Below are 27,763 nucleotides of genomic sequence, written 5' to 3'. Positions count from 1 at the left end.
GTAGATTGTAGAAGGATGCAACTAGAGGATTACCAATTAGGAAGTTATAGAAGTAGTCTAGGTGAAAAGTGATGAATTGTGTGAGTAGAGAAGGGAATGAATGTGAAAGATACGGAGGAAGATCTAGCAATATTTGGCAATTGATTAGATCTGGAGGGTCTGGGGCACAAGGGAATGAGAGGAGTTGATGCTAACAGAATGCTTGTGAGACCCTGACTGGCTGGAGTGATGGTGATTCTTTCAAAGTGATAGAAACATTTGGAAGAGGGGTGAGTTTGGGGGGAAACAATGAGATCTGTAATCCAGAACCCTTCCATCTCTGTTCATCTTGGATTACTCACTCTGTCAAACCCAAAACGAGAAAGCATTGGCAGGGCTATTGCTCATAGCCACAAAGCCCAGAACCTGACTTTTGAGAGTTGACATGCAAATTCAGGAGACAATCTTTGAGGCAGAGCATAGAGAAGAAACTTTCCTAATGGTATCTATGGAGCTTACTAATACTTTTGGTTCCTGGGATCCCTGAGGTTGAGACCTTTGACTCATACTGGGTGGTGATGGTGGTGGTGGTAGTGGTTGTGGTGGTGGTGGTAATGGTGATAGAGGTGGTGGTGGTAGGCAGTTGGGAGCTTGTACAACAGAGTGAGGGTTCCAGATTGTTCCAACGTTCGGGGATAAAGGTAGGTATGGGTGTGTTGAAGAAAAGTCCAAGATTTGTCATTAGAGTAATGGCAGGATGTGATTTAAATTCTCATTCTCTTAATGAGTGATCCTTGGTCTCATTCCAGGGATACCCTGGGATAAGACACGGAGTCCTCACAGGGTCCTTCTTCCACTGTGGAGACTACTGAACTATAGAATAAAATATTCTTTAGCCTGGCTTTAAGGTCCCACATCTCAATCCCAATTTGGTTTCAAGCTTTGTTTCCTTCTTTATTTTACTTTGCTCTTTTTCACATAATTTATATTTCAGACAAATTAGCCTATCTGTTCCTTCAGCTCTTCCTGTTCTGGCCTACCTCTGTGTATCTACACAGGTCAGATTTATACTCCCTCCACATTTCTACTTGAGAGAATTTTCTTTCAAGGCCTGGGTCAACTGATACTTCTTCCCTTAAGTTTTCTGTAATTTCTTCTTCCTTATTTTTATTAGATAAACTTATATTTTTCTCTGATCATATTGTGCCTTATAACATACTGGTATATAGGTCATATTTTCTCTATTTTAAGTCCTTTAAAAACAGGAACTACATTGTTCACCTGTGGGTCACTATCATGATGTCTTTAGAAATAGGAAGAATTTAATATTTATTGAAAGGAATTTTATTGTAGTTAATTGTATATGTTACTTTCTTAGTCTTATTTTAAATATATTATTTTTTGTTAAAGGAAACATCATGAGAAATAGCTTCTTAGGCCTACAGTCAATAAGTCAAGGGTTCAAATCCAGCCTCTTATACTTGCTAGCTTGTGGATCCTTGGCAAATTCCTTAATCTTTTTGTTACTCAGGGATTTTTAGCAGAATTTGCCGGAATACTTAAATTTATTAAGATCATTAGGATCTTCTTGGTGAATAGAGTTCCTGTTTTGGGAATGACCTACTCTGATAAAATCACAGAGCTGTAGGGGTATTCACATGGTTAGGTAATAGGATTATCTTGTCCTTTTAATAAAGTGGTTATATAGAAAAGCGAAGTATCTTGACATGTACAGCAATCTGACTATGCCTACAGGAAGCTTTTTCTTTGGGATCATGTAGCTGTAATCAGGCACCACTGTTCACCTGAATCACTGGCATAGGGTCTAGGAGAAAAATATATACATGTATATATACAGATATAGATATAGATATAGATAGATAGATAGATAGATATAGATATTTATAAAGCAAATTGGTGTAGGGCCAGTTAGGTGGCATAGTAGATTGAGTCCAGGACTTAGAGTAAGGAAGACTGGAATTCAAATCCTATCTCAGACACTTTTTAGCTGATCCTGGGCAAGTCAATTAATTTCTGACTCCCTCAGTTTCCTCATCTGAGAAATGGGCATAAAAATAGCACTACCTACCCCCAGGGTTGTTATGAAGATCAAATGAGATAATATATGTGTAAAATGCTTTGCAAATCTTAAATGCTAGCTAATATACAAGACACAGCTGAATACTGATAGTCTAAGTATCCAGGGGTTTTGTGACCCAAACTTGAAAATATATGCATAAAAATAATACAAATATCATTGAATGTTTGAAATGTTCATCTCTCAAGGAAAATGACTTGGTATGTTTTCTGCAAATTCAAATGGATTACTGCTTTGTGGCTTTGAAGGGAAGAGATTTTTGTTGGATTCTTTTGCTGACAGATATAATTTGATATGTTTTAGAAACAAAGCATAAACGATGATCTTTCAACTCCTTTACGTTAAAGTGGGTTCTCATCCCATCTCTTACCACCACCTTAGGAAACACACCTAGGACAACAGAAGTTCTCCTATTTTGAAATTATTTATTCATATCTGTTGAAATCTTTTCAAAGTTTAAGTGTTTGATTCTTTCTGGTATGATAGCCACTAAAAATAATATTAAAAAATGTTAATCCCTCTATTTCCATGCTTTTAAAATAAAGGTTATCCAGATACCTTGGGCCATTCACTTTCCAATAGCAATTCCAGTAACAATAATGTTGATTCAGAGACTGCCTCATTTATTTGAGATGTGTGAGTAAGAATACTTATTTATAAGACTCATATTTATGTAAATATGAAATAAAATACCAGGATCATGGTCCTGATAGCAATGAATTGGGGACATGTCTGATCCCACCAATGGTCATCTAATATCTCTCATCTCAAATCTCTGATAAGTACTGTAAAGCATAATGATTTTCTACTACAAAATAACCAAGACTTGGGATTTTGTATCCTGTGACATGTCATGGTGTAGTTCAGAGAAAAATATCGTATTATTATCACGTTTGCTGTATTCCCTGTATCTACATTTATCTTCTCAGTTTTTGCTAAGTGTAAGATGTGCTCCTTTTCTTTTCAAAGGGATATGAGTCATCTGGGCTCTGGTTTTTATCCCCTTCAAACTCCTAAGGGGTTTTATCTTCATACTTATGACCCATCTGTCCAATATCTCCAGTACAAAATCATTGACTTAGTCATTTGCTTTCAAGGTAGAAACCATGTTTTTCCTCGTTTTAAAAAATATTTATTTACTTGTTTTTACTTTTAAACTTTCAGTTCTATAAGGTTTTGAGTTCTAAATTTTCCTTTCCTCCCTCCATTCCCCCCTCCCCCAGACAGCGTGCAATTTGATATAAGCTGTACATGTGTAATCATATTACACATATTTCTGCATTAATCATGTAAAGATTTAGAACAAAGGGGAAAACTATGAGAAGGAAGAAACAAGAAAAGGAGGGAGAGAGAGGAAGTAGTTATTTCAATCTGTATTCACACACCATATTTCTCTCTTTGGATGTAGACAGCATTTTCCATCAGGAGTCTTTTGGAATTTTCTTTGATCTTTGTATTGCTGAGAAGAGTTAAGTCTATCAAAGCTGATCATGGTACAACGTTGCTGTTACTGTGTACAGGGGTTCTCCTGGTTTTGCTCACTTTAGTCAGGCTTAGTTTATGTAAGTCTTTCCAGGAAACATTATCTTCTTACGGCAGGTCATTAACACATTGAAAAATAAACCACAGGACACATATAAAAAGGAACTATTCATATCTTAAAAGAAATAAAAACCAATGTCATGAAAATAGAACTCATTAAGAATGAAGAAACCCAGTTTCTATCACCCATACCACCCATACAGTTTAGGTATTGGACAGATGGGTCATAAATATGAAGATAAAGCCTCTTAGAAGTTTGAAAGAGATAAAAACCAGAGCCCAGTTGATTCATTTCTCTCTCTGTCTTTCTCTGTGTGTGTGCATACATATATATAACTTATTTATCAGTTTTCAACATTCACTTCCACAAGAATGTGAATTCCAGATTTTCTCCCCATCTCTCCCACCCCTACCTCCCCTTCCCCTAGTCTGTCCTCCCTTTTATCACCCCCTTTTCTTTCATCTTTCTCCCTTCTATTTTCCTGTAGGGCAAAATGGTTTTCTATACCCCTTGCCTGTACATGTTATTTCCAAGTTGCATGCAAAAACAATTTTTAACATTTGTTTTTAAAGCTTTGAGTTCCTTATTCTCACTCTTCCTTCCTCCCTACCCATTCTCATTGAGAAATCAAGAAATTTGATGTTAGTATAGCGATGCAAAACACTTCCATAGCAGTTATGTTGCAAAAGACTAACCACATTTCCCTCTGTCCTGTTGTGCCCTCCATTTATTTCATTCTCTCCCTTGACCTGTCTCCCCACAATAGTGTTTGCTTCTGATTATCCCTTTCCTCAATTTGCTGTCCTGTCTATTATCTTCCATCTCCTATCCCTTCCCTCTTCCCTCTCTCACCTTCCTGCAGGGTAAAATAGATTTCCATACCCAATTGAGTGTGTGTTATTCCTTCCTTAAGCCAAATTCCATGAGAGTAAGGTTCATTTATTCCCTTTCATCTCCCCCCTCTTCCCCTCCATTGTAAAAGTTCATTCTTGCCTCTTTTATGTGAAATGATTTGCTACATTCTGCCTCTCCTTTTCTCTTACTCCTAGTACATTCCACTCAACAGTAAATTTTATTTTTTAGGCATTCTCCCTTTATATTCAGCTCACCCTGTGCCCTCTGCCTATGTATGTGTGTGTACACACACACACACACACACACACACACACACACACACACACACATATATATACACACACACACGTATATAGACATACATATACACATATACCCATATGCATATACCTACCTACACACACACACATATAGTATACACATACATATATACCCATACAATCTACATATGCGTATATATACATATATGTGTATGTATGTATGTACACACGCACACACATATATATATTTCCTCTAACTATCCTAATACTGAAAAAGATCTCCTGAGTTACAAATATCATCTTTCTATGTAGGAATGTAAACAGTTCAACTTTAAAAAGTTCCTTATGAATTTTCTTTCCTGCTTACCTTTTCATGTTTCTTTTGATTCTTATGTTTGAAAGTCAAGTTTTCTATTCAGCTCTGATCTTTTCAACAAGAATACTTGGAAATTCTCTATTTTACTGAAATTCCATTTTTTCCCTGAAGTATTATATTTAGCTTTGCTGGGTAGGTGATTTTTGGTTTTAATCCTACTTCCTTTGATCTCTGGAATATCACATTCTAAACTCTTTGATCCCTTAGTGTAGAAGCTGCTAAATCCTGTTTTATCCTGATTGTATTTCCATAATACTTGAATTGTTTCTTTTCAGCTGCTTGTAATATTTTCTCCTGGACCAGGGAACTCTGAGATTTGGCTACAATATTCCTAGGAGTTTTCCTTTTGGATTCTTTTTCAGGAAGCGATTGGTGAATTCTTTCAATTTCTATTTTACTTTCTGGTTCTAGCATATAAGGGCAGTTTTCCTTGGAAGATGATGTCTAGGCTCTTTTTTTGGACCATGGCTTCCAGGTAGTCTAATAATTTTTGAATTATCTGCCCTGGCTCTATTTTCCAGATCAGTTGTTTTTCCAATGAGATATTTCACATTATCTTCTTATTTTTCATTCTTTTGGTTTTGTTTTATAATTCCTTGATTTCTCATAAAGTCATTAGCTTCCATCTGTTCCATTCTAATTTTTACAGAACTGTTTTCTTCAGTGAGCTTTTGGACCTCCTTTTCCATCTGATCAATTCTGCTTTTTAGGGCATTTTTCTCCTTTAGTTTTTTGGATCTCTTTTGTCATTTGGGTTAGTCCATTTTTTAAAGTGTTATTTCCTTCAACATTTTTTCGTGTGTCTCCTTTAGCAAACAGTTGACTCATTTTTCATCATTTTCTTGCATCACTCTCATTTCTCTTCCCAATTTTTGCTCTACTTTTCTTACTTGATTTTCAAAATCCTTTTTGAGTTCTTCCATGGCCTGAGACCAATTCATATTTTTCTTGGATGCTTTGGATATAGGAGCTTTGACTTTGTTGTCTCCTTCTGGTTGTATGTTATGATCTTCCTTGTCACCAAAGTAAGATTCTATAGTCTGATTTTTTTCCCCAGTTCTTGCTCATTTCCTCAGCTATTTACTTACCAGCATGGTGTGATAGATGCTTCCTGTAGATCTTCTAGATTGCTTGGACTGGAGATTTGCTTCACTCTGTCATTCTGTGGGCTCTGCAGCTCCAGAATTTGTTTAGAGTTATTTTTTACAGGTATTTGGCTGGGTTTAGGAGAACTCTTACCAAGTTTATGTTACTCTGTCATCTTGGTTCCACTCTGATTCTCTTTAGAAAACAAAAGGGGCACATTTTAGACTTAGTAGGAACTGAGAACATAAATGCAGAAATAAGGAATATAGCTAGTGATATTAATATGTTATTTTTCTGGATTAGTGCATATCCATTGCCAAACATTTTCTGGTTTCTTTTTTATTTGCACTTCACAGAAGGAAGTCTATTGGATAGAAAATGTTATATACATTCAGTTTGCTTTAATGGCTTCATATTATTAGAGAAGTAATTGCGTAAATGTGTTCTAGATCATGCCTCCCAAATCCCATTGGTAAATTGCCCAATCCCTACCAAATCAGTGGTTGACTTAAGGATGAAAGATGAAAATGTTTCTTGTAGAGACCCATTAAGTAAGCCCTCAATTACATTGTGAAAAAATCTGGCCAAGTGTGTTATCAATCACAAAAAAAAAAGACTTGGCTTTGGAGTCAAAGGATTTAGATTTGAATACTGACTTTGTACTTACCTATGTAACCTGGAGCAAATCATCCTGTGATTCTGATTGAATTGGGTGACATTGAGGTAGGACATTCTAACAGGGGCCATTTGACCATTCTGGACCACAGTAAAATGAGTAGAGTAGACTACATCTGTAAATCAAGGCAACATGGTGTAGTGGATCAAGTATCAGAACTGAAGTCAGGATGACTGGGTTCAAATCCCAACTCAGATACTTATTAGCTGTGTGACTGGGAAAGTCCCTTAATTTCACTGTGCTTTGGTTCCTCATATGTAAAATGGAAGGTTTAGATTTACTGAACCCTAAGATCCCCTTCTAGATCTAAATCTAGGATCTGATGAAGAAGTGACCACAAATGTTCCTTCTGGTCCTGCATTCTGTGACTCTATGGAGAGGAGCTTGAATAGCAAGGGGAAAAAAATGTGGTATAGCGCAAACATCGCTTGACTGAGAGTCAGGGTCCTGTGTTCTAATCTGGTTTTTACAACAAACCTTGCTGAGCCCCAGTTTGTTCTTGTTCAGTCATTCAGTTGTATCTAACTCTTTGTGACCTGATGGACCATAACAAGCCAATACTGTCCATGGGTTTTTCTTGGCAAAGATACTGGAGTGGTTTGCCATTTCCTTCTCCAATGGATTAAAGTAAACAGGTTAAGTGACTTCCTGACTCCAAACTTAGTGTGCCATCTGCTTAGCCACCTAACTGCCTCCTGAGCCTCAGTTTGGGGAAAGAGGAACCTCCAAAGTGCCTTCCAGGTCTGATATTCTAATGATTCTAAGAAGAAGAGAGTGTATCACCATGTCTAAAAGAAATAATATTACTAGACTGAATTAATATAAATATGCTATAGTCATGACAAATAAATCTCTTTTAAAGGATAGAAATTTGCTAGGCCCCAGAATAATGCTAGAATGGAGAGGTGTGATTGAAGAACACTTTTGCATGCACATCACAGGTAGAGTCACTTGAGTCTTCTTGGAAGGAGTAACTAATTTTCAAAATACAAAAAAAAAAATTCTTTCCATTGCTAAGGAAATAAGCTTCAAGAAAGTCTTGTCAAGAAAAAAAGTGATTAGCTTCATTTACAATAGCTTTTCATCTGCTGTCAGAAAATCACCCAGGGCTCCTTAGGTCCCTCCTAATTTAATTACAGCAGATCCTCGGAGCAAGCCTGTTGGTCTGTTTTCTGTTTATTTAATTGCTATTGACTCAGAGGGCAGTTTCTGTGACAACATACCATTGGGGTGTGTGTGTGTGTGTGTGTGTGTGTGTGTGTGTGTGTGTGTGCGTGCGCGTGTGCGCGTGTGTGCGTGTGTGTGTGTGCGTGCGTGTGTGTATGCATGCATGTGTAAGAGGGGAATAGGAAGCAACAAATTTACTAGTCTAGATCACTGGGCGTTTCGTAGATAGTTTCATCATTCCTTTTTTAAAGGAGTATTTCCAGCCCTCAGTTATGTTTCAAAAGTTGTAATTAATTTACTTTGGTGTTTCCTTTCCTCTATCTTAGTATTATTGTCATAGCATCTAAATGCAGACCACAAGTTTCAGCTAATTTTTATTTATTTGGTGGAAGCAAATGTTTCTCCCTCATTCTATCCCTTCTAAATACTAGGCTAATGATTACTGTCTTGGGTATTTGCTTGTGTTCTCTAAGCTGTGGCTAAAACCAGGGAAAATTGTTGATAGTAGCTCATGAATGAAAGTTTATAGTGGAAGGAAAAGAGACCTGGAGCACTAACTCAAATCCCATCTGTGTGCCAACAGGCTAATTGTTTGTTCCTGGAAAAATCTTTCTAACTTTTCTCAGGCCCAGCTTCCTCATCCTTGAAATGCTAATGCCTCAGAAATTGTTTGAGCAAAGTCCTTTGTAGACCTTAAAGTGCTGCTTGCATATTAGTTATCATTACTGTTTCAGTTATCAACTAAATAGTAGCCAGGCCTCTCTCCTAACTCTAAAAAGGATAGTAAGAAAGTCCATAAATTTCTCCTTCAGGTGAACAAAGAACTACCAATGCAGGAAATGTATCTCCCATGGCTATTTGGGAAAGCATTATGGGGTAATTAACTAGGAGTCAGGAGACCCAAGTTTTAATTCTGACTCTGTCACTGACTTTCTGCCTTTTGGCAAGTAAGTTACTCTCAGCTCTATGCTTCCGTTTGTCCCTGCATATAATTAGAGGATGATAATATTAATAATGATAAAGATGATGAGGCTGATAGCTAACATTTATATGGTACTTACGATATCCTAGGCACTGGTGCTAAGTGCTTTGTAAAGATTATCTCATTTGACCTTCACAACAACCCTGGGAGCTAGGTATTGTTAATATCTCTGTTTTACAGATGAGGAAGCTGAGGTAAATAGATTTAAATGACTTGTCCAGGCCCACACTGGTAGAACGCATCTGAGCAGCATTTGAATTCAGGTCTTTTTGACTCCAGGCCCAGCACTTTCTCCACTGTGCCACCTAGCTGACAACATTTGATTCAGTGGTCTAACCCCTTCCTGAGTCAATCATTAATCATTCCTAAAGAGCCTGTTATGTGTCAAGCACAGTGCTAGGCCCTGAGGATACGTAGATCAAAAAAATAACAAACTCCTTCCTTCTAGGAGCTTACATTTTTATCTGGGGAAGCAACATGCAGATATAATTAAATACACATGTAGCAACCCTTCTGAGGTTACTTCTCAATTTCCACTAGCCCTGACTGGGTCACTCAAAGGATGACGGATGGTTCTCCTTAGGATTCTCAGTTAACCTGAGGGGCTGTGATTTCCACTGTCAGGGCTTATGAGGCTACATCTGGCATGCTCTGCATTAGTTACTAGCCAGCCAGACTCTAATTAGCTTTTAATTAAAGGTACTCATGAAACAAAATAAGAACACTTGGTACAAATCTAATTTTCCAAAAGCCTGGTATACACCCTACCACAAGTATAAACAGAGTCTAGGACAGGGGTGGGGAACCTTGGGCCTCAAGGCCGCATTTGATCTAGGGCCTTGGGTGTAACCTTTTGACTGAGTCCAAGTTTTATAGAACAAAACCTTTTATAAAGGGGATTTGTTCAGTGAAGTTTGGATTTAGTCAAAGGGTCCCACTTGAGGATCTAGAAGGGCACATGTGGCCTCAAGGCCTCAGGTTCCCCAACCCTGATCTAGAAGAAAGTGGACTCAAGTTTAAAAGCCTTGTGGTTTTGGAAAGTTCTTTCCTCCCTTTGTGGAGTGCTCATGAAGTTTCTCTTAGGTGTGTGTTATTTTCTGTGGACCTTTGAGGACTGATGCCATTGGGGGCTGAAACTGCCTTTCCTCAGTATCTCTAGTTTGTCTCTAGATCCCAATACATCTGCTGATGCCCACCACTGCCATTCAAGGACATTGCTGCAAATGCAAATGAAATGTTTAGATCTTCTGACCTTTTGAAGTTCACAAGACAATCTTCTCATCACATGATTCCTCGTTTTTGAGACTCTTCCACCATTAGATTGGCCCATTATTGCAATGCCAGATTCTGAACTACATTGGTATCTTATCCAAGTCTCCAAGGGCTTGAAGGACACAACTCTTCAAGCAACCACAAGACACATACTGAGTGGAAGTGTCATCTACATTCATTCATACAGTTGGGGGTACCTGGATGCTTCAGCAAAAGAAACTGAGAAGGAGCAGTGATATAGGTGGAAGAAGAAACAATAAATATCATTAAAACCCAGGAAGAAGTGAGTATCCAGGAGGAGGGGGGATAGTTAAGTGCCAAATGCTTCTGAGAGGTCCAGATTGGTCATATATGTCATGAGCATGGAGAAATAGCTCCAGCTGGCAGCATTGTTCACAGGGAGGAGCAGGGGTGATTTCCAGTGACTATTTATAATTCATAAAATCTCTTAATAGAAAATCAGGTGAAAAGAGAATGAATATATTGAATAACAGTAAAAAGCTGTAGAATCTCATTCTCTAAAATTAAAAAAAGACAAGATGCATTCCCATTATTTTAGAATGGTTTTTTCAGTTCCTGCCTGAAAGAAGGATGGTGAGCTGTTAAGACTTTTTTTTAGTCCCAAGATTATGTACATTTTCCTTCAATTTCCAGTAGTTAGAAAAAAAAAAAGAATAAAAACAAAACAAAATTTAAAAAAAATAAAAACCTTCAGAGATCCCGTAGAGAGACTTGTTTATTTTGGAGGAGGTTAAAATTCAAATCCTTTTAATTGGAGATATGGGGGTGGGGGAGGCAAATTTAAAGATATAACTGGTGGTGGAACTATCTCTGTTAATGACCCACTGGACCCTCCTATAGAGCTTAGTAGATAATCTTTATGAACAGCTTAGTCTGAAAAGATCCATCTCCCAATGGCCAACCTTGTGCTGACGAGCTCCATCTTTGTCATGTACTTTGTACATTTCTGTGTGTCATGGGTCAGTAATTTCATGGGTGTCTTTGTGCCTTCTATCAAAGCTCTCTAAAGCTAAGAAAAAAGCCTTCTCTCTGATGACATTCGAAAGTTGCTGTGTTTAGGGGAGAAGAAGATTATCTTTTCATTAACTTTCTACTAGTAGTTCTTTTCAAAGGTAGACTGGTTTTCAGCCACTAACCACCACCAGATCGATATCTGAGTTCTTTTCAGCTTAATTGACTTGCTCAGACCTGTTAAAACTTGAATTTTAAGAACCTAAGGTTACCTCCCTCTAATGATGGAACATTATAAAGAGTAGGACTTCAGTGGAGGAGGAACTAATACTATAGGCAAAGGAAAAAAAAACACACACACAGAATGCCATAACAATCTCCAGATTGGGAGAACCTGCGTGTGTGTGTTCGTCCTTCGTTGCTGAAGAAGACCATGCCATCAGAGAAATGATGACATGACTTGCACTTGACTTTGTTTTGAGTGAGGGAGGGCTGTGCAGGTCACCAGCCTCGCTTCTCCTCCAGAGCCATCTGAATCCAGTGACCAGATATTCATCAGGATGACTGGAGATGACCCAGGATAAGGCAATTGGGGTTAATTGACTTGCCCAAGGTCACACAGCTAGTGAGTGTGAAGAGTCTGAGGTGAGATTTGTACTCAGGTCCTCCTGACTCTTGCACTGGTGCTCTATCCATAGCACCACCTAGCTACCCTTTGGGACAACCTACTATTTGAGCAGAAGAAAATTATTTGAGACCAAAAATCATTCAGGGTCAGATCAAATATGTAGAACAGATATTTCAAGATGTTGGTTAGATGCCGCCTGTTCTCCTTCTGTTGTGGGAGCTGTTTCAAATGCATTTGAGTATTTTCATTAGACCATGCTATTTTTGGACACATGAAGAAAAGGAACCTAGATTAAGATGCAATTATTACTGCCTAATAGGGTCATGAATTAAAATAATTTGTCCCCCTCACTCTGATTTGCTGATATCAGCATTTACATTGGATGTTTTGAGATAAAGAAAGATTCTTGAATTAGCAGAGAAAAATGATTAAATGGCTTTCTTGGGAGGTTCAAACTGAAGTTAATTACCTTCAAAGTAGAAAGCTATTAGACCATTCCAAGCTTGAGGGCTTTTAAATAAAAGGAAATCAGTTTCAGTGTCCAATATCAGAGGCCATGGCATTATCGATAGAAGGCAAGCCTTGAAGCCAAGAAGATGTGTTCAGGTCTCATCTCTGACACTGGCTGTGTGACCCTTGGAAAGTCATTTAACATTTCAGTGCTTTTGATAACCCTCTACATCTGTAAGTTGCTCATCTACATTAATAGGAGGGATTCTCTCATCCAGGAGATCCTAATTCTAATGAAATCACAGGTTCAGCCACTGTCCCTAACCTTCTATTTGCTGAACAGTGTCAAAACTCTGCAGCAGTGTTCTGTGGATTTGATATCTAACTTCAGAAAGTCAAACCAGTTCTGGTTCTGGTATCTGGAAGAATTACATTGGAGATATTAGAACTAAAACCAATAAGAGGCACCATGGGAGCTAGTGTTGGACTTGGGAGTCATGGGACCTGCATATAAACCATTCCTCAGATCACATTTTGTATCTGAATGAGTCTGTACAACTTAATGTCTTGGAAACTCAATTTCTTTCTCTATAAAAATGAGACTAACAATATTTGTACTATTCCCTTCACAAGATTGCTGGGATGGAAGAGATCTGCAAACCTTCCAAGGTTATATGAGTATGAATCATAATTATGCTAACAACATGGTCATAGGAAATAGTAAGGCCAACAAGAGGGGAACTTCATTGTACTGCTATTACCAGCATCTAAGTGTAAAAGTTCATCAAGTGAATATTTAAGGAGTGTTAAGAGCCCTGGAGAACCCGAATTTGAATTCTGGTTCTACTATTTGTATGACCTTGAGCATATCTCTATTTCTTTCAATCTCAGTTTACCTTTCTGTAAAATGAGGTATCTAGTTTTGACCATGGCAAACTCTATAACATCTCCCTGTTACCTCCATGAGGAGCAACTTGGTGGCCCAGTGGATATAGTGCCAGCCCTGGAGTCAGGAAGACTGGAATTCAAATCTGACTTCAGACACTTCCTGTGAACCTAGACAAATCACTTAACCTTGTTTACCTCAGTTCCTCATCTGTAAGATGACCTGGATAAGGAAATGACAAATTCCTCTAGTATCTTTGCCAAGAAAACCCCAAATGAAGTCACAGGGAGTTGAATACAACTGAACAACAACAACCTTACCTCTCTGATGAAATAGAAATTCTTCTGTTTTGGATTTTTAAATCTTCCCAAACCTGACCCCTAACTTTCCAATCTTCTTGCGTATTCCTCCTCCTACTTACTTTCTGTCAGACCTGATGCCCCATCTCCCATCTTTTTGCCTTTTCTTACTGTTGCTCTACTTGAAATGCGCTTCTGTTTCTCTGCCTCCTAGAATCCTTAGTTTCCATCAACAATTAGCTTAAGCAGGAGGCCCATTATGGTTCCTCCTGCTGCTGGTACATCCCCACTAAGGTTACCCTCTATCTACTGTGCATCTTATATGGGTTATTTTAAAAGTCTTCAAGTAATTTTAAGCTTTAATAGCGTTAGCTTAAAATTACACAGAAACTTGGGAACTTCAAACTATATATGCCTATTTATAGATGTTGTCTTTCCCAATAGAAAGTAAGCTTTTTGAGGGCAGGGGCATTTTTTCCTTTTTTTTTTTGGACTGTCTGTAGTACGCAACATTTCATGAACCCTTTTTAATTGAAGAATCAATTGGTCCATTTCAGTCCTCAGCCTCTGCTCCCAAGAGTTGTGAGTATTGCTAGTATATTATCAGGTTGGCCATAGGCTTATTGCCTTTGGCCATATTTGATTGTATACAGAGTGATAATCAGACCCAGGTAAGCCTCACAGGTGAATAATTAGAAGAAGTGTAGTCCTACAGTGTTACTTAAAAGATAATTAAGATGAGGCTTAGGGAGTTTAGGTAATTTGCTTGTAGGGCATGTATGCCAAAACCATGTTTTTCAGAAGTTTCGCTTATTAGGGGCATGTCTCTGTGTGTTTTCCCTAGTAGCTGATCTGTGGGAAAGAAGCCACAGGTATCTTGGGATCTGTGGTTGTATTTTGAACCTTATTGGGTGATAGGGTATCACTTTGCAGCTACAGGCAAGTTTGTGTTGATGTAGGTACTTTAACAGTCTTGGCTGCTTTTCTAATAGAGCAAAAGCAGGTGTATTGCAACTCTACTGATCATCTTATAGGAATCTTTGACAGCTCTAGACATAGCAAATGACAGATTATAGAGTTGATTTTGAAATGATTATTTGAGGCTTCTATTCATTAGGAAAACTTATAATTATCATCCAAACAATGAATGTCTAGCACTGGCTTTATTTTTAAATGAACATTTTAATTTCAATGAACAATCATTTTTCCCCTATCTACTTAAACAGAGCTAAGAATTGAACTTACACGTGGTTCAAGTTCTTTTTTTCCCTTGTTTGCTTTTGAGGATCGTGTAAGTGTTACTTTTAAGTGGTTCCCTAGAACGAAACTGATTGAAGTGTTGAATTAACCTCTGAAGCTAACAGCCGGGTGAGTGGGTCCATTGAGCAGTTCCTACGCACAGCCTCTTATACTACATTCCCTTTATTCTAACTTCAGAGAATGCTAATGATAGCAATATAACTTTGAGAAGTAAAGCCAGCTATCAATTAGTATTTGTTGCAAGAGTGACAAGTTTTAAATGAGTTCACATTCGTAGTCCAAAAGAAACATCAGTATATAACTTGCTTATCATATTGATTTTCTTTAATTACTATAGGGTACAAAATAGAGCAGCATCTTGGATGCTCAGAACTGTCCTCTACACTCCCTGCTGATCTTTTTTGTTGTAAGAGTTGAAAAAAATGAGAACATTGAGTCTTGAGACTGTAAATCAGAGGTGAGGAACCTGCAGCCTCCAGGCCACAAGTGACCCTCTATGTCCTCAAGCATGGCCCATTGACTGAATCCAAACTTCACAGAATAAATCCTTTTAATATAAGGATTTGTTCTATAAAACTTGAACTCCGTCAAAAGGCCACACCAAGAGGACATAGAAGGCCACATATGGCCTCAAGGCTGCAGGTTTTCCACCCTTGCTATAAGCTGATACTTGCTTAAAGGAAGAGCTTTAGGTAGGGATTTTTTATTGTTCAGTCACTTTCAGTCATGCCTAACTCTCCCTGACCCCATTTGGTGTTTTCTTAGTAAAGATATTAAAGTGGTTCGCCATTTCCTTATCTAGCTCATTTTACAGATGAGGAAATGAGGCAAATAGGGCTAAATGACTTACCTAGGATCACACAGCTAGTAAATGTCTGAGGCCAGATTTGAATTTAGGAAAATGACTCTTCCTGACTCCAGGTCCAGCATTCTATCCATGGTACCACCTAAGTGGCCAGGGAAGAAGTTTTAATGCCAATGCCATATTCACAGTGCCTACAACAGCTATGAATATGCCAGTGCAATTGTGAATCATAAAATACAATAGATTCTCCATATGGAAGACAAAACCAAAACCTTTATTCAAACACCAGAAAGCCAAATCCATCATAGTAATGAAGATATCTGTGTGTATGTGTTTGTCCTTCATTGCCAAAGAAGGCCATGCCATCAGAGAAATGATGACATGACTTGCACTTGACTTTGTTTTGAGTGTAGGAGGGCTGTGCAGGTCACCAACCTTGCTTCTCCTCCAGAGCCATCTGAATCCAGTGACCAGATATTCATCAGGATGACTGGAGATGACCCAGGATAAGGCAATTGGGGTTAAGTGACTTGCCCAAGGTCACACAGCTAGTGAGTGCCAAGTGTCTGAGGTGAGATTTGTACTCAGGTCCTCCTGACTCCTGCACTGGTGCTCTATCCACTGCACCACCTAGCTGCCCCTTACAAAGATTTTTATACACAATAATAATGCCTGGATGATGGAAGAATTAAAAAAAAAAGCAAACAGTTGACAAGATATTTGAAGAATGGATAGTATATCAATAGTAACAACTTATTTTTGGCATACTTTAAGGTATAGAAACTTTTTTTCATTATAGTCCTATGAATTGCATTAATATCCATCATCCAGGCCAAACTGATCTCTCCCTTCACTAATTGTTCTCTGGAGACAAGCAGAACAAGTTTAATCCTTGTTCCAGGGATCTAACTTCTTCATATACTTAAAAACAATTAACATGTACCTCATAAGTCTTCTACAAATTAAGCATTCCCTGATCCTTTGAGTGTTCCTAATATGAAATGATCTCCAGATCATTTACCATGTTGGTTACTTTCTTCTGATTATTCTCTGGGTTGTAAATATGTTTTCTAAAATGTGGTGCCTGGAAATGAACATAGTATTCTGGATATTCTCTGATTATGTAAAGTAAGATAGAAGTATCCCCTTCCTTACTCTGGGCACTATGTCTCTCTAATGTAGTCCAAGGTGACACTGGTATTTTTGGTAGACATATCACATTATCATAGACAGTAGCTGCAAAAGAATTAAAGAAGGGAGTGATTACTTTGGACTAAGAGAAATGTCAAATTTCTGAATTGGGGTGGAGGGGGATTAGGGGAATTATATTAAAATGTAATTGGGAAATGTTTAACAAAATAAATAAAAATGCAGTACAACGTAGATCATATTCATTTGTGGTTTTCTAAGTCTCCATGCAGCCTACAGGGCTACATTTCCATTTGAGAATGACACCAGGGGTGGAAGATGGAAGCATTCACCAACGAGATGATAATTGCCTTCAGTTTGAAGCATGCATAGAGTACCAGGAAATAATAGCTCACATTTTCAGAACACCTTAAGGAATAGAAACTATTTTCTTTATCACAAACCTCTAAGGTTGTATCATTATCCCCTCCTCACTTTCCTTTTTATATGAGGAAATTGAACTTTTTTACATGAAGAAACTGAGCAGTTAAGTGACTTGCCCCTGCTAGTATGCACTTTAGAAAGCCACCCAGTTTAGTCACTTCATTTTAACAGAGAAGAAACGTGAGGTCCTCATAGCTTAAGTCAGACATTATCATTCCTGTATAATTCAACCTACATTTTCAGCCTTTTCACCACCTAGTTCTCTCCTTCACATTAATTGAGCTAATTGACCTGATAGCTCTTCCCCTGATCCAATCCTGAATATTTCACTTCCATGTATCCCCAGAATGTCCTGTCTCATCATTTATGCTGCCTGAAATCCTTTTCTTCGTTTCAGACTCATTTCAGGTACTGACTGCTTTACTGATTACCCAGGCTAAAAGTGATCTCTCCTTAAATTTTCCCTTAACAGTTTGTCTGAACCTTTCATTTGCTTTTACCACACTGTATCTTGTATTGAATATGTTGTGCACACTGTAAGGGTCTGTTCTATGTCATTTTTACCTCTTTACTGAGTTAGCACAAAATTATTTTTGGCTTTGGATTCATTGCTAGTTCCCTTTATGCACTTGGAGCATAACCTTTTTTAGTGTCATGGAGCCCTACCTTGTCAAGTAGGTTATACAATGGATAGCATACGCAACCTGGAGTCAGGACGTTGTTGGTTATTTAGTCATTTTTCAGTTGTGTCTGATTTTTAATGACCCTTTTTGGGGTTTTCTTGGCAAAGATACTGGAGTAGTTTGCCTTTCATTATCCAGCTCATTTTACAGATGGAGAAACTGAGGCAGAGTTGAGTGACTTGTTAATGATCACATAGTGTCCAAGTAAGTGTCCAAGGCCAGATTTGAACTTGTATTCCTTACTCCAGGCTGGGCACTGTCCTCTGTGCTATCTAGGCACCCTAAAGTCAGGAAAACCTGAGTTCAAATCTAGTTTCAGACATTTACTGTGGGACCCTGGGCAACTTACTTAACATCTGTTTGTCTCAGTTCCTCAGCTGTAAAATGGGGATTAAAAATGACAGTTGCATCACACAGTTGTGTGTAAAGATGAATGAGATACTTGTAAAGTGCTTAGCATAACACTTGGCATATAGTAAGCACTCAATAAAAACTTGTTCCCTTCCCCCTATTCCCCATTGGGAGTCTAGTGAAGCCTGTGGACATCTTATCAGAATAATGTTTTTGTATATATGAAATAACATACCAAATTGCAAAAACCTCAACTATTTTAAAATACTATTATCAAAATATTAAAAATGAAAAGTTTGCAACCCCCCACCCAGAATCTTTTTATGTGCAGATTAAGAACCCCTTCCTGGTGTGTTTCTACGAATTCTGTTCCTTGTTTTTTGGATTGTTTTTTTTCTCCTTGCCTTCACCCTTTTCTTCCTTTTTCTCCTCTCCCCCCTTTTAGCTTCATAAAAAAACCTTGTAAAAGCAAAATAGAAGTAGCCTATTATTTACAGTTATGAGCACTACTAAGTTTATTCTCCAAAGAGATGAGAAAAAAAGAAAAGGATCCATATGTACAAAAATATTTGTAGCAAATCTTTTGGAGGTGGCAAGAAATTGGGAACATTTCAGTTAATGAAAGGCTGAACAAGTGATGGCAAATGAATTTAATAGAATACTCATTTGCTGTAAGAGTTGATGGAAAGGACAGTTGTGGAGAAACCTGGGAAGACATGTGTGCACTGATGTAGGGTGAAGTAAGCAGAACTAGGAGAATAATTTATAGAGTAACAATAATATTATAAAGATAGTCAACTTTGAAAAATTTGAAGCTTAGAAACTCTGATCAATACAATGACCAACCACAATTCCAGAGAACCCCCAATTAAATATGCTACTTATCTCCTGATAGAGAGGTGATAAACCCGAAGTGCCAGATTGAGACATTTTGGAGGGCAGTGAGAGGACATAGCCAATGTACATGCATGTAACAGAAGTTCTTTTCCCATGACTTTCTCTTTGAGTTTAGGTAGGAAGAAAAGAATATGAATCTGAAAATTGAATTTACAAAAAGAAAAAAAATCAGGCAAAATAATTTTAAGTTCTATAGATGCATACTAAAAAGAATTATAATATGTACTTGGAAAACAGTATGAGACAGTGAGTAGAGAGCCAGCCTGGTAGTCAGCAGTACTGAGGGTTCAAGGTCTGCTGCCTCTTATAAATAGTGACTGTGTGTCATATCACTTAAACACTGAGTGTCTCAGGCAGCTCCTTTAAGACTAAGTTGGAATGTAGGTCTTGATCTGTCTTGATAAAGGAATTTCCTCATTGAAACTTCTCTTTACCAGTGAAATAATAGGTTAGAGGAAAAAAAATACACAACTCTTATTCTGCAGGACCAGGGAATAATGACAAAACAAACAAACAAAAAACCCCAAAATCTCTTAGGGCCTAAGAATTTTAAGTGGGAAAGGTCATTAGAAACCAAGTTCTTCTCCCTCATTTTTTTTTTTTTTACTGTAACAAATGTTTTCATTTCACTTTTATTTGCATTTTAATGTTTTCTTTACTCCTGTGCCATAAGCTTTTGTTTCTTCAGTTTCTTCTGGGATATCTTTTTCTTTTGAGCAACCTCCTCTTCTGATTTAGGAACAATTTGTTCCTTTTCAGTAAGTATCATCTCAGTATGACAAGGAGAACTCATGTATGGGTTGATTTGACCATGAGCCCTGTAAGTACGCTGTCACATTTTGGGAGCCTTGTTAACCTGGATATGCTCAATGACAAGAGAATCCACATCTAACCCCTTCCGTTCTGCGTTACTCTCTGCATTTTTAAGCATGTGTAGCAAGAATTCAGCACTCTTTTTGGGCCAACGACCCTGTGTCCAACCCCATTGCTTAGCCTGGGCACACCTGCCAGCTCCACCTTTATACCGATAGAAGGGAATACATTGTTTCTTCAATGTGACATCTTTCAAATACTTGGTAGCTTTTCGGATATGCATGCCCTTGATAGCTTGGGCTGTTTCATGGGTGTTCTTGAAGTGGACCCAGAGATTTGAACCCCTTGACTTGCATGATTTTGTGGGGTTCTCTGGATCAAGAAGATACCTCACCATTTTAACTGATTATCCTAGGACAGCTCAAGGAAATGGAAGCCTTCTCCCTCATTTTGCAAATAAGATCAATATGTTCATTTTTCTCTCATTAAAAAAAATTCAGCTTTAAATACAGAGTGTTCATTGGCAAAGCCATGTCCCCTTGCCCCATTTACTTCTGTGCTTTCCAGGATCTGTGCCTATGGTTAATCAGTAGGAGTAACATCTGTGCCAAGAAACTGTGCCCACAATATTTTTTTCCTTTGGATAACCATTCATTGTCTTGAAAGAAGTAATTTATCAAAGCAGTTTACTCCTGGAGAGTAGTTTATTCAGCCCTTATACTCTATCATCATAGCCCATTGTTTCTATGACTGAAGGTCAGGGAAGCTCCAAAAGGGTGTTAAGGAACAAAATTAGCAATTGCTAGATTGGATCTGGGTCCAGCTGAGACTGAACCCAGTGAGTCTGAAAGATTTTCTACCTAGATGCAAGAAAGGGCAGAATCATGCTAGGAGTAGAGGCTAGGTAATGGATAAAAAAACTGGAGGTGGTCAGTAGAAGCTGAGTTGGAATCTTGCTTTAGGTACTAGCTTTGTGATCCCAGACAAATCACTTAACCTTTCTCAAACTTTGCTGTTTTCATCTGTAAAACAGGAATAACAAGGTGCAACAGAGTTGCCATGAGGATCACATGCAATTATCTGTGTCTGTCTCCCTGCCTGCCTGCCTGTCTATCATAGACCTAGAGACATTATATAAATGCTAGTTATTATTATAAATAATAATACTAATTTCTGTCAAGGTAGTGGTGGTCTGCCCATAGAATGATAGATTTGGACTTGAATAGGACATTAGAAGCAATTGAGTATAACCCTCTAATTTTTACAAGTAAGGAAACTGAGGCACAGATAGGTTAAATGACTTGATAAAATTGATGATGCTAGCATGAGAAAGGCAGAATGACAGGTGAGATTAGGTGATAACTGAGTTATTTAAGGTAACAAAAAAATTCTGATTTATAATGAAAGATACTAAGGTGAAAAAGCATCTAAGCCTTTCGTCCTAGTTAGACATTTCTAAGTGGTAGATGGATACTATACTCATAGCTCTAGACAAATCTGAGTACTTGCAATTTCTTCGTGGATTGATGCTACTTAACCAAGTAGATGTGGGCATATTGTGAATTACAGTATCCAAACTCAATAGTAATATTATACGCTTGAATTAGGGGACAGTATTGGTTTATTGAGATAATTAAATGACATTTTGGTCCATGCCAAGTCAGTATGTAGCTGGGGAATTTCAGTGATAAAAACAATGCAGTACTTGCCAGGGTGTGAGAATCTGGCCTCTTGCAGGTATGCAGTCAGAGATTATTACCTGTGAGGAGGGAAGAGAGATAGGGTGACACAGGGCCACATGTTCATATGTGTTTTTCTGTGTTGGGAAGGGAAGGGAACCTCTCAGTGGAAATGACAGGAACACCTCTGGTCGCCCAGCACATTTCTTGTATCTGTTGTTCTGTTGCTACTGTCTCAACATCAGGTCACAATGAGCACACAAGGAGTGACCCTTAATGAGTCTGTACTTTCAGGTGTAGTGGATTCTATATAACCCAGTCACTGTCATCTGCAGCTGAGGCCACTTCTGTCCTTTGAAGAATGATAGTATAGGCTAGCAATGGTCATAGTATTTCAATTCTATAAATCAACTTCATCTCTCCTTAGTGTCATTCGAACCTGGGAATAGATATCTTCCAAGGAATTGAGAGTCAGAAATTTTGCACCTTTAGTTTTATCCATTGCAAGATATAAGATCTTGGACAACCTCTCTAAGTCTGTTTCCTCATTTGTGAAATGGAAAATGTTTTGCATGACAGTGACAGCAGGAGACATTTAGTTTTAGGAACCAAAGAGTTTCAAAATTGGAATGAACTTCAGGACCGTTTAATCTGATCTCTGGCAAGTATTCATAGTGCCTTTGCTGGAAGGCCAGTGGGGTGAGAGACCTCCTTCCTCTGAAGGCAACACATTCAATCTTGGATTGCTTTGATTGCTAGGAAGTCTGTCCTGTTGTTGTTTAGTAGTTTCAGCTGTATCCACCTCTTCATGACTCCATTTGGGGTTTTCTTGGCAAAGATACTGGAGTGGTTTGCCATTTTCTTCTCCAGCTCATTTTACAGATGAGGAAACTGAGGCAAACAGGATTAAGTGAGTTGCCTAAGACCATACAGCTAGTAAGTGTATGAGGCTGGATTTGAACTAAGATCTTTCTGATTCCAGGGCTGGCATTCTATCTGCCTACCTCTCTCAGTCTTTCCTGATATCAAGTCTAAATTTAAGTCTTCTCATCTTCTATTCAGTGCCACTAGTTTTTCTCTCTGGGGATAAGCAAAAGAAATCAAACTCCATTGGCAACCCTTCAGTTATTTAAAGATACCTACCAAATCTTCACTTGTCCAGCCTAACCATTCCTAGATAAGGTTGACATCCTCCATGAGAGTAGCCTCAAATGGCATGGAAATGGTGCCAAACATGCTTTTTTGTAAATATCCTATTATGAACCTATAATTCAAGCTTGTAATTGTAATTCAAGATTCAAATTGTAATTAATTGAGTTTATGATTTCAATCTTTATCTGCTGCAATAATTCTTGTTTATTACTATCATTTTGTACCAAAGTAAAATAGTAATTCCTTTTTTTTTTGGCATAAATCTGAGATCTACTGACTTGTGGTCCAGTGCTTTTTTCATCACATTGTATTGTCCATCTTTAAGCTTTGAAGTATGATTTATAGTTTAAGCATTTCAGAATTTATTGAATGTGTCTAGGACCACTCTAGTCATATGAACCTCTCAATACATTGGACTTCAACTATATCCTCATTGAATCTTCATCTTATCTGACTACTGAGCCTTATTATTTTTTTAAAAATAATTTGGCCTCACAGGAGTTCCTTTGTCTTTTTTTGTTCCTATTAAGTAGTCCCCTTCAAACTTTCTCTAGCTCCTAAGAATATCTTTGACAAAAAGTAAAATACAATATTTGATACATATTATATTAAAGAAAAACACAGAGTCTTTGTGGGTGATTAATACAAAACGGTAATATTTTTCAGAGTGTATAATGGCTAACACATTCCATCATCTCCAAAGGCCTTTGAGTCTACAAAGTTCAATGGCGTCCGTGGGTAAGAGAGGAACCTAGAATTTGTATTCTTTAGAATCCAGATTTATTCAGTCAATGTTTCTTATGCAGTTAGGCTACATAGAGCGCTGTGGTAGTCCCTGAAGTAAAAATAAAACTTAGATTAGGGATAATGACTTCCCTCATGAGGTTTAAAGTCTGAGAGGGGATTAATACACATAGATAACAGTATTTCATAATATTATCTGATGTGTTCACTGGAGAGTTACAAAACAAAATACTGTGTGAAGTCTGAGTGGAAAGTTATTATGCATAAGGTGGAGCAGAGGAAGCTTCATGCAGAGGTGGTATTTAAGATGGAATTTAAATGTTATAAATTTATATGATAATTTTATTATACACTTAAAATGAATAGCAAGTTGCATGTAATGGATTTGCAGTTTTGTGTGCAACTATCGCTTTTATTATGCTACATTATGAAAATGCTTGTTTTAATTTCATAAATATAAAAAATTAAAAATAAAATTAGAAAAAGGATGAGAATTTAATTAGCAAAAAGGAGGGAGGAAAATTATTTCAAATAGAGGGAACAACACGAGGAATCGGGAGGGACAGAAAAAAGAGGATATCTTAGGTCACGTTCCAAGAACCAAGAACAGCTGAGTATGTAAAATTAAATAAGGCTGGAAAGCATGATATCAGATTGTAGAGGACCTTGAATGCCATGAGAATGTGCTTCAAATTTACTTGATAAAGAGAGGGGAATTACTGAAGAATTTTGAACAGAGGAGTGACATGATCAGAATTATGGAAGTAATGAATTTTTGTCTGGAAGGAGCATAAAGAATGTTTCAGAGCAAAGAGAAAGAATGGTGGTATGCATAGCTATTAAAAGGAACTATTATAATCATAATGTAGGTGGTAATGCACATGGGAGCAGTGGAAATAGAGGAAGACCTGGATATAAGAGATTTTGTGAAGAATTTTACATAAGTAGAATCCACAAGGCTTTTTGTTTTGATAGAAGAATTAAGAGAGAGGCACAAGTGAAAGAATAAATCCTAGGTTTTGAACATAGGAGATGGAGAATATGTCAGAGAACTGATAGTATTTGAAATGAAGAGAAAAAACAGGTTTAGAGGAAAGGTGATTTTTTTTCAGCTTTGGATGTGTTGAGTTTGAGGTGCCAGTAGGAAAGCCAGATGGAGCTGTGACTGTGACATACTACCCCTTGCCAGTATCATGCACAAACATGATTAATGAAATAGGAATAACTTACTGAAGAAAAAATATTGCAATGTTCTTTTTCCCCCTTTAGGAAAAAAGGTAAGCATTCTTAAAATGTATATGCAATATAGATATGAAATTGTGTTTGTTTTGTGTGGCAATAATTAGAGAATAAATATTTCCATGTATAATGAAAATGTAATAAATATGAAGCATAAAAACATTATATTTTAGAGTTGAAAGGAATCTCAAAAACCCTCTGGAGGGAAAACATGTTTTAATTGGAAAAAATACCACCTTACTAAAAAAAGAAATGCATATAATAAACTCCTTTAAAAAGAAAAAAAAAGAGGAATTCAAATCAGGAGACAAGGGTTCTAGCTCAGGATCTGGTACTTTTTTATTTACCATGTAACAATGGGCAAATTCAGGGCAGCTAGGTGGCACAGTGAATAGAGTGCTAGTCTTAGAGACTGGAAGACTCATCTTCCTGAGTTCAAATCTGGCTTCAGACAGTTATGGACTGTGTGACTCTGGGCAAGCCACTTAACCCTGTTTGCCTCAGTTTCCTCCTTTTCTATAAAATGAGATGGAGAAGGAAATGGCAAACCATTCCAGGATCTTTGGCAAGAAAACCTCAAATGGGGCATGAAGAGTCAGACACAACTAAAATGACAGAATGACAACAATGGGCAAGTCACTTTACCTGTGAACTCTTTTCTTATCTATAAAATAGGGATAATAATTTTCTGCTACATTCCCTTTGGGGCAATTTTTAGGCAATTTTTTTTAGACATTAAAGCACTGGATACATGTGAATTCTTATCATGAAGTGGTCCACTTGTCTTTTTTTTTTAGATGACACTGGGGTTTAAGGAGGCTGAACAAAATTCTTAAGATTACACTGTTAAATGACAAAGATAGAATTGGATCCCAGGTGTCCCAATTCCCCCTTGGTCCTTGAGAGTTACACATGTCTAACTATGTGTTTGTATATGATATACAAATTTATCAGATCTGAATTCCATACTAAAGAGACACTAATGGTATTCCCTTGTCATAGAAGATGGCAAAAATGTTAATGTACGTAGGATTGTAGATATTAATTTTTTGTTTTTCTATTATTTTATAGGATCATAATTGATAAGCAAAAATGGTCATCTTAGTAAAAATTCAGTGACTGCTTTTCCATACCATCTTCCTATAAGAATGGAATTATATCTGCATGGTGATGGAAAAGTCACACAGTAAAGCATTTATAAGCCAATCTCTTGTATGAAGGAACAAATGTCCACTTCTAATCACAAAACTTTTCAGAACATTCTCATGTTCACAAAATTTTTGCACTGGATCCTAGTTCCATCGCTAATTATTTATGTCAAAAAAATTCAGCAAATGGTCAAATATGTGTCTTGGGCCCATCCAAGTTTTATTTACAGAGATACCAAAGTCATGCAGCTGGTAAGGGGAAGAATGGAACTAGAATTCATATCCTTAGATTCTTGAAAAGGCAGTTTTTGCATTAAACAATATCATAGTTTCCTAGAGCTAGTTACAATTAATCCCCAAGACCTTCACTTTCTGAATTTCTATCTACCTGATCTATCTACCTGATCTGCTGAAACTGATATTTCGTGTAGTGACCTTGGCATAGTGTAAAATCATCAAAAACAGACCGAGATATGGTTGCTATCACCAATATTTAATAAGAAAATAGGTTGAGTGATTTATCTCTTTTTTACCACAAGCATTGGACTAAAAAAAGGAAAAATTAACTACAATACCTCTTCCCTTCCTATGGTACCCAATTCACTTGATTGGAGCTTGATTAGTTCTATTTTTATTATTAGCATGAATAAATGCAATCAATTTAAAAATAATAGTACAAAATGCTGCTGAGGAAAATAGATAAGCAGATCATGGATTTGATCATAGTAGGATCAAACATGACCTAAAAATTCAGTTTGTAGAAAGGACTCAAATACTGAAACTGTAACCTGTGGGGATGATTTAATTAGCTGTGGAGAACTGATAATATTGGATTTTAGAGTGAGAAACCCTCAATGTAAATACTGATCTAATATTGGCCAGATCACTTAACCCTCTGGGCCTCAGTTTCCCAAAGGTCACATAGTGACAAGAGAAGGACTAGAGCTCATATCCCTTGGTAAGGGATTGAACTAGTTTGCCTTTGATGTATTTTCTGTATTTAAAGCTTTAGTCCCTAACCCTATAGTCTGGTATGAATTTTATGACACCTCCAGAGATGCCAAAAAATGGATAGATGATTTTAATTCCCCAATATGGCAAAACTTTGCAAGCATTTGGCATCCTATTAAGTTCTTTAAGTGATTAGTTGTACATGTACTAGAAGCATGAACCATTCATGTTTCCTGGGATATTGTATAGTAATTTTCACTTTAATTTATTATTTTTTAAAGAATGTAACATTATAATAGTTTGTTCATTTATATATGAATATATTTAGATTTTTTTCTTGGAAATAATACTTTCATCTAATATTTATCCCCTCTTTTCCTGATTCTCTTTCAGATAGCAATTCTGTGGATGAAAAGGTTTCAAATCATATTTTTTTTCCCTAAGGGATCTTGTCTATTGTCCATGTTTGTTTGTGATAAAGTTGACCTATTTTTGTTTCCTTTGTTTTAGTTGTTATATCTGCATGTTTCCCAGCTTTCCATCATTTGGTTGTTCTTTGAGTGTCTCTCCAATATGTTGCATTTATTAAGATGTTAGCCTCTCACAGCTGTGCTTCCTTTGTTTCATATCTGCCAACCTAGGGGTCTGCTACGGTCAAACTTGGAATCTGTTCTTATGTCTGACTAATCATGCTCTTCCTGAACACATCACAGTCTTCGCTACATAGTTGAAGATTTGTAACACAAGTATTGGGGAAGACAAGCTGTTGTCCTGGATTCTCCCAGTGCTTTTTGTAAATGTTGACAGTCAATTGTCAAAAAATCCCAAACCAAACAAACAAAAAACCACTCTACCACACAAAAGTACAGTAGCTTTGACTTGAAGCTGACCCTGCCTAGCATTTGTCATCATAGGTGTTACATGTATAGTGCAGTTGACC

The 27,763-nt window shown here is 37.4% G+C and overlaps 1 protein-coding gene across 2 annotated transcripts in view; it reads left to right on the top strand.

Annotated features, from left to right (window-relative positions):
* UNC13C (unc-13 homolog C) overlaps positions 1-27,763 on the top strand; it is a 769,865-nt gene that overhangs the window by 158,395 nt on the left and 583,707 nt on the right. Inside the window, exon 3 of one of the 2 annotated variants that reach the window (XM_072616138.1) lies at positions 27,217-27,239. The exons of the other annotated variant lie outside the window; for it this stretch is intronic. Coding sequence (XP_072472239.1) covers positions 27,217-27,239 — 23 coding nt within the window. The remainder of the gene's footprint in view (positions 1-27,216; positions 27,240-27,763) is intronic. 2 annotated transcript variants of the gene reach the window in all.

This window comes from Notamacropus eugenii, chromosome 1 (genome assembly GCF_028372415.1).
Source record: "Notamacropus eugenii isolate mMacEug1 chromosome 1, mMacEug1.pri_v2, whole genome shotgun sequence".
NCBI lineage: Eukaryota > Metazoa > Chordata > Mammalia > Diprotodontia > Macropodidae > Notamacropus > Notamacropus eugenii.
The sequence above is the reverse complement of the archived record's forward strand: the minus strand, read 5'-3'. Positions and strand labels throughout refer to the sequence as shown.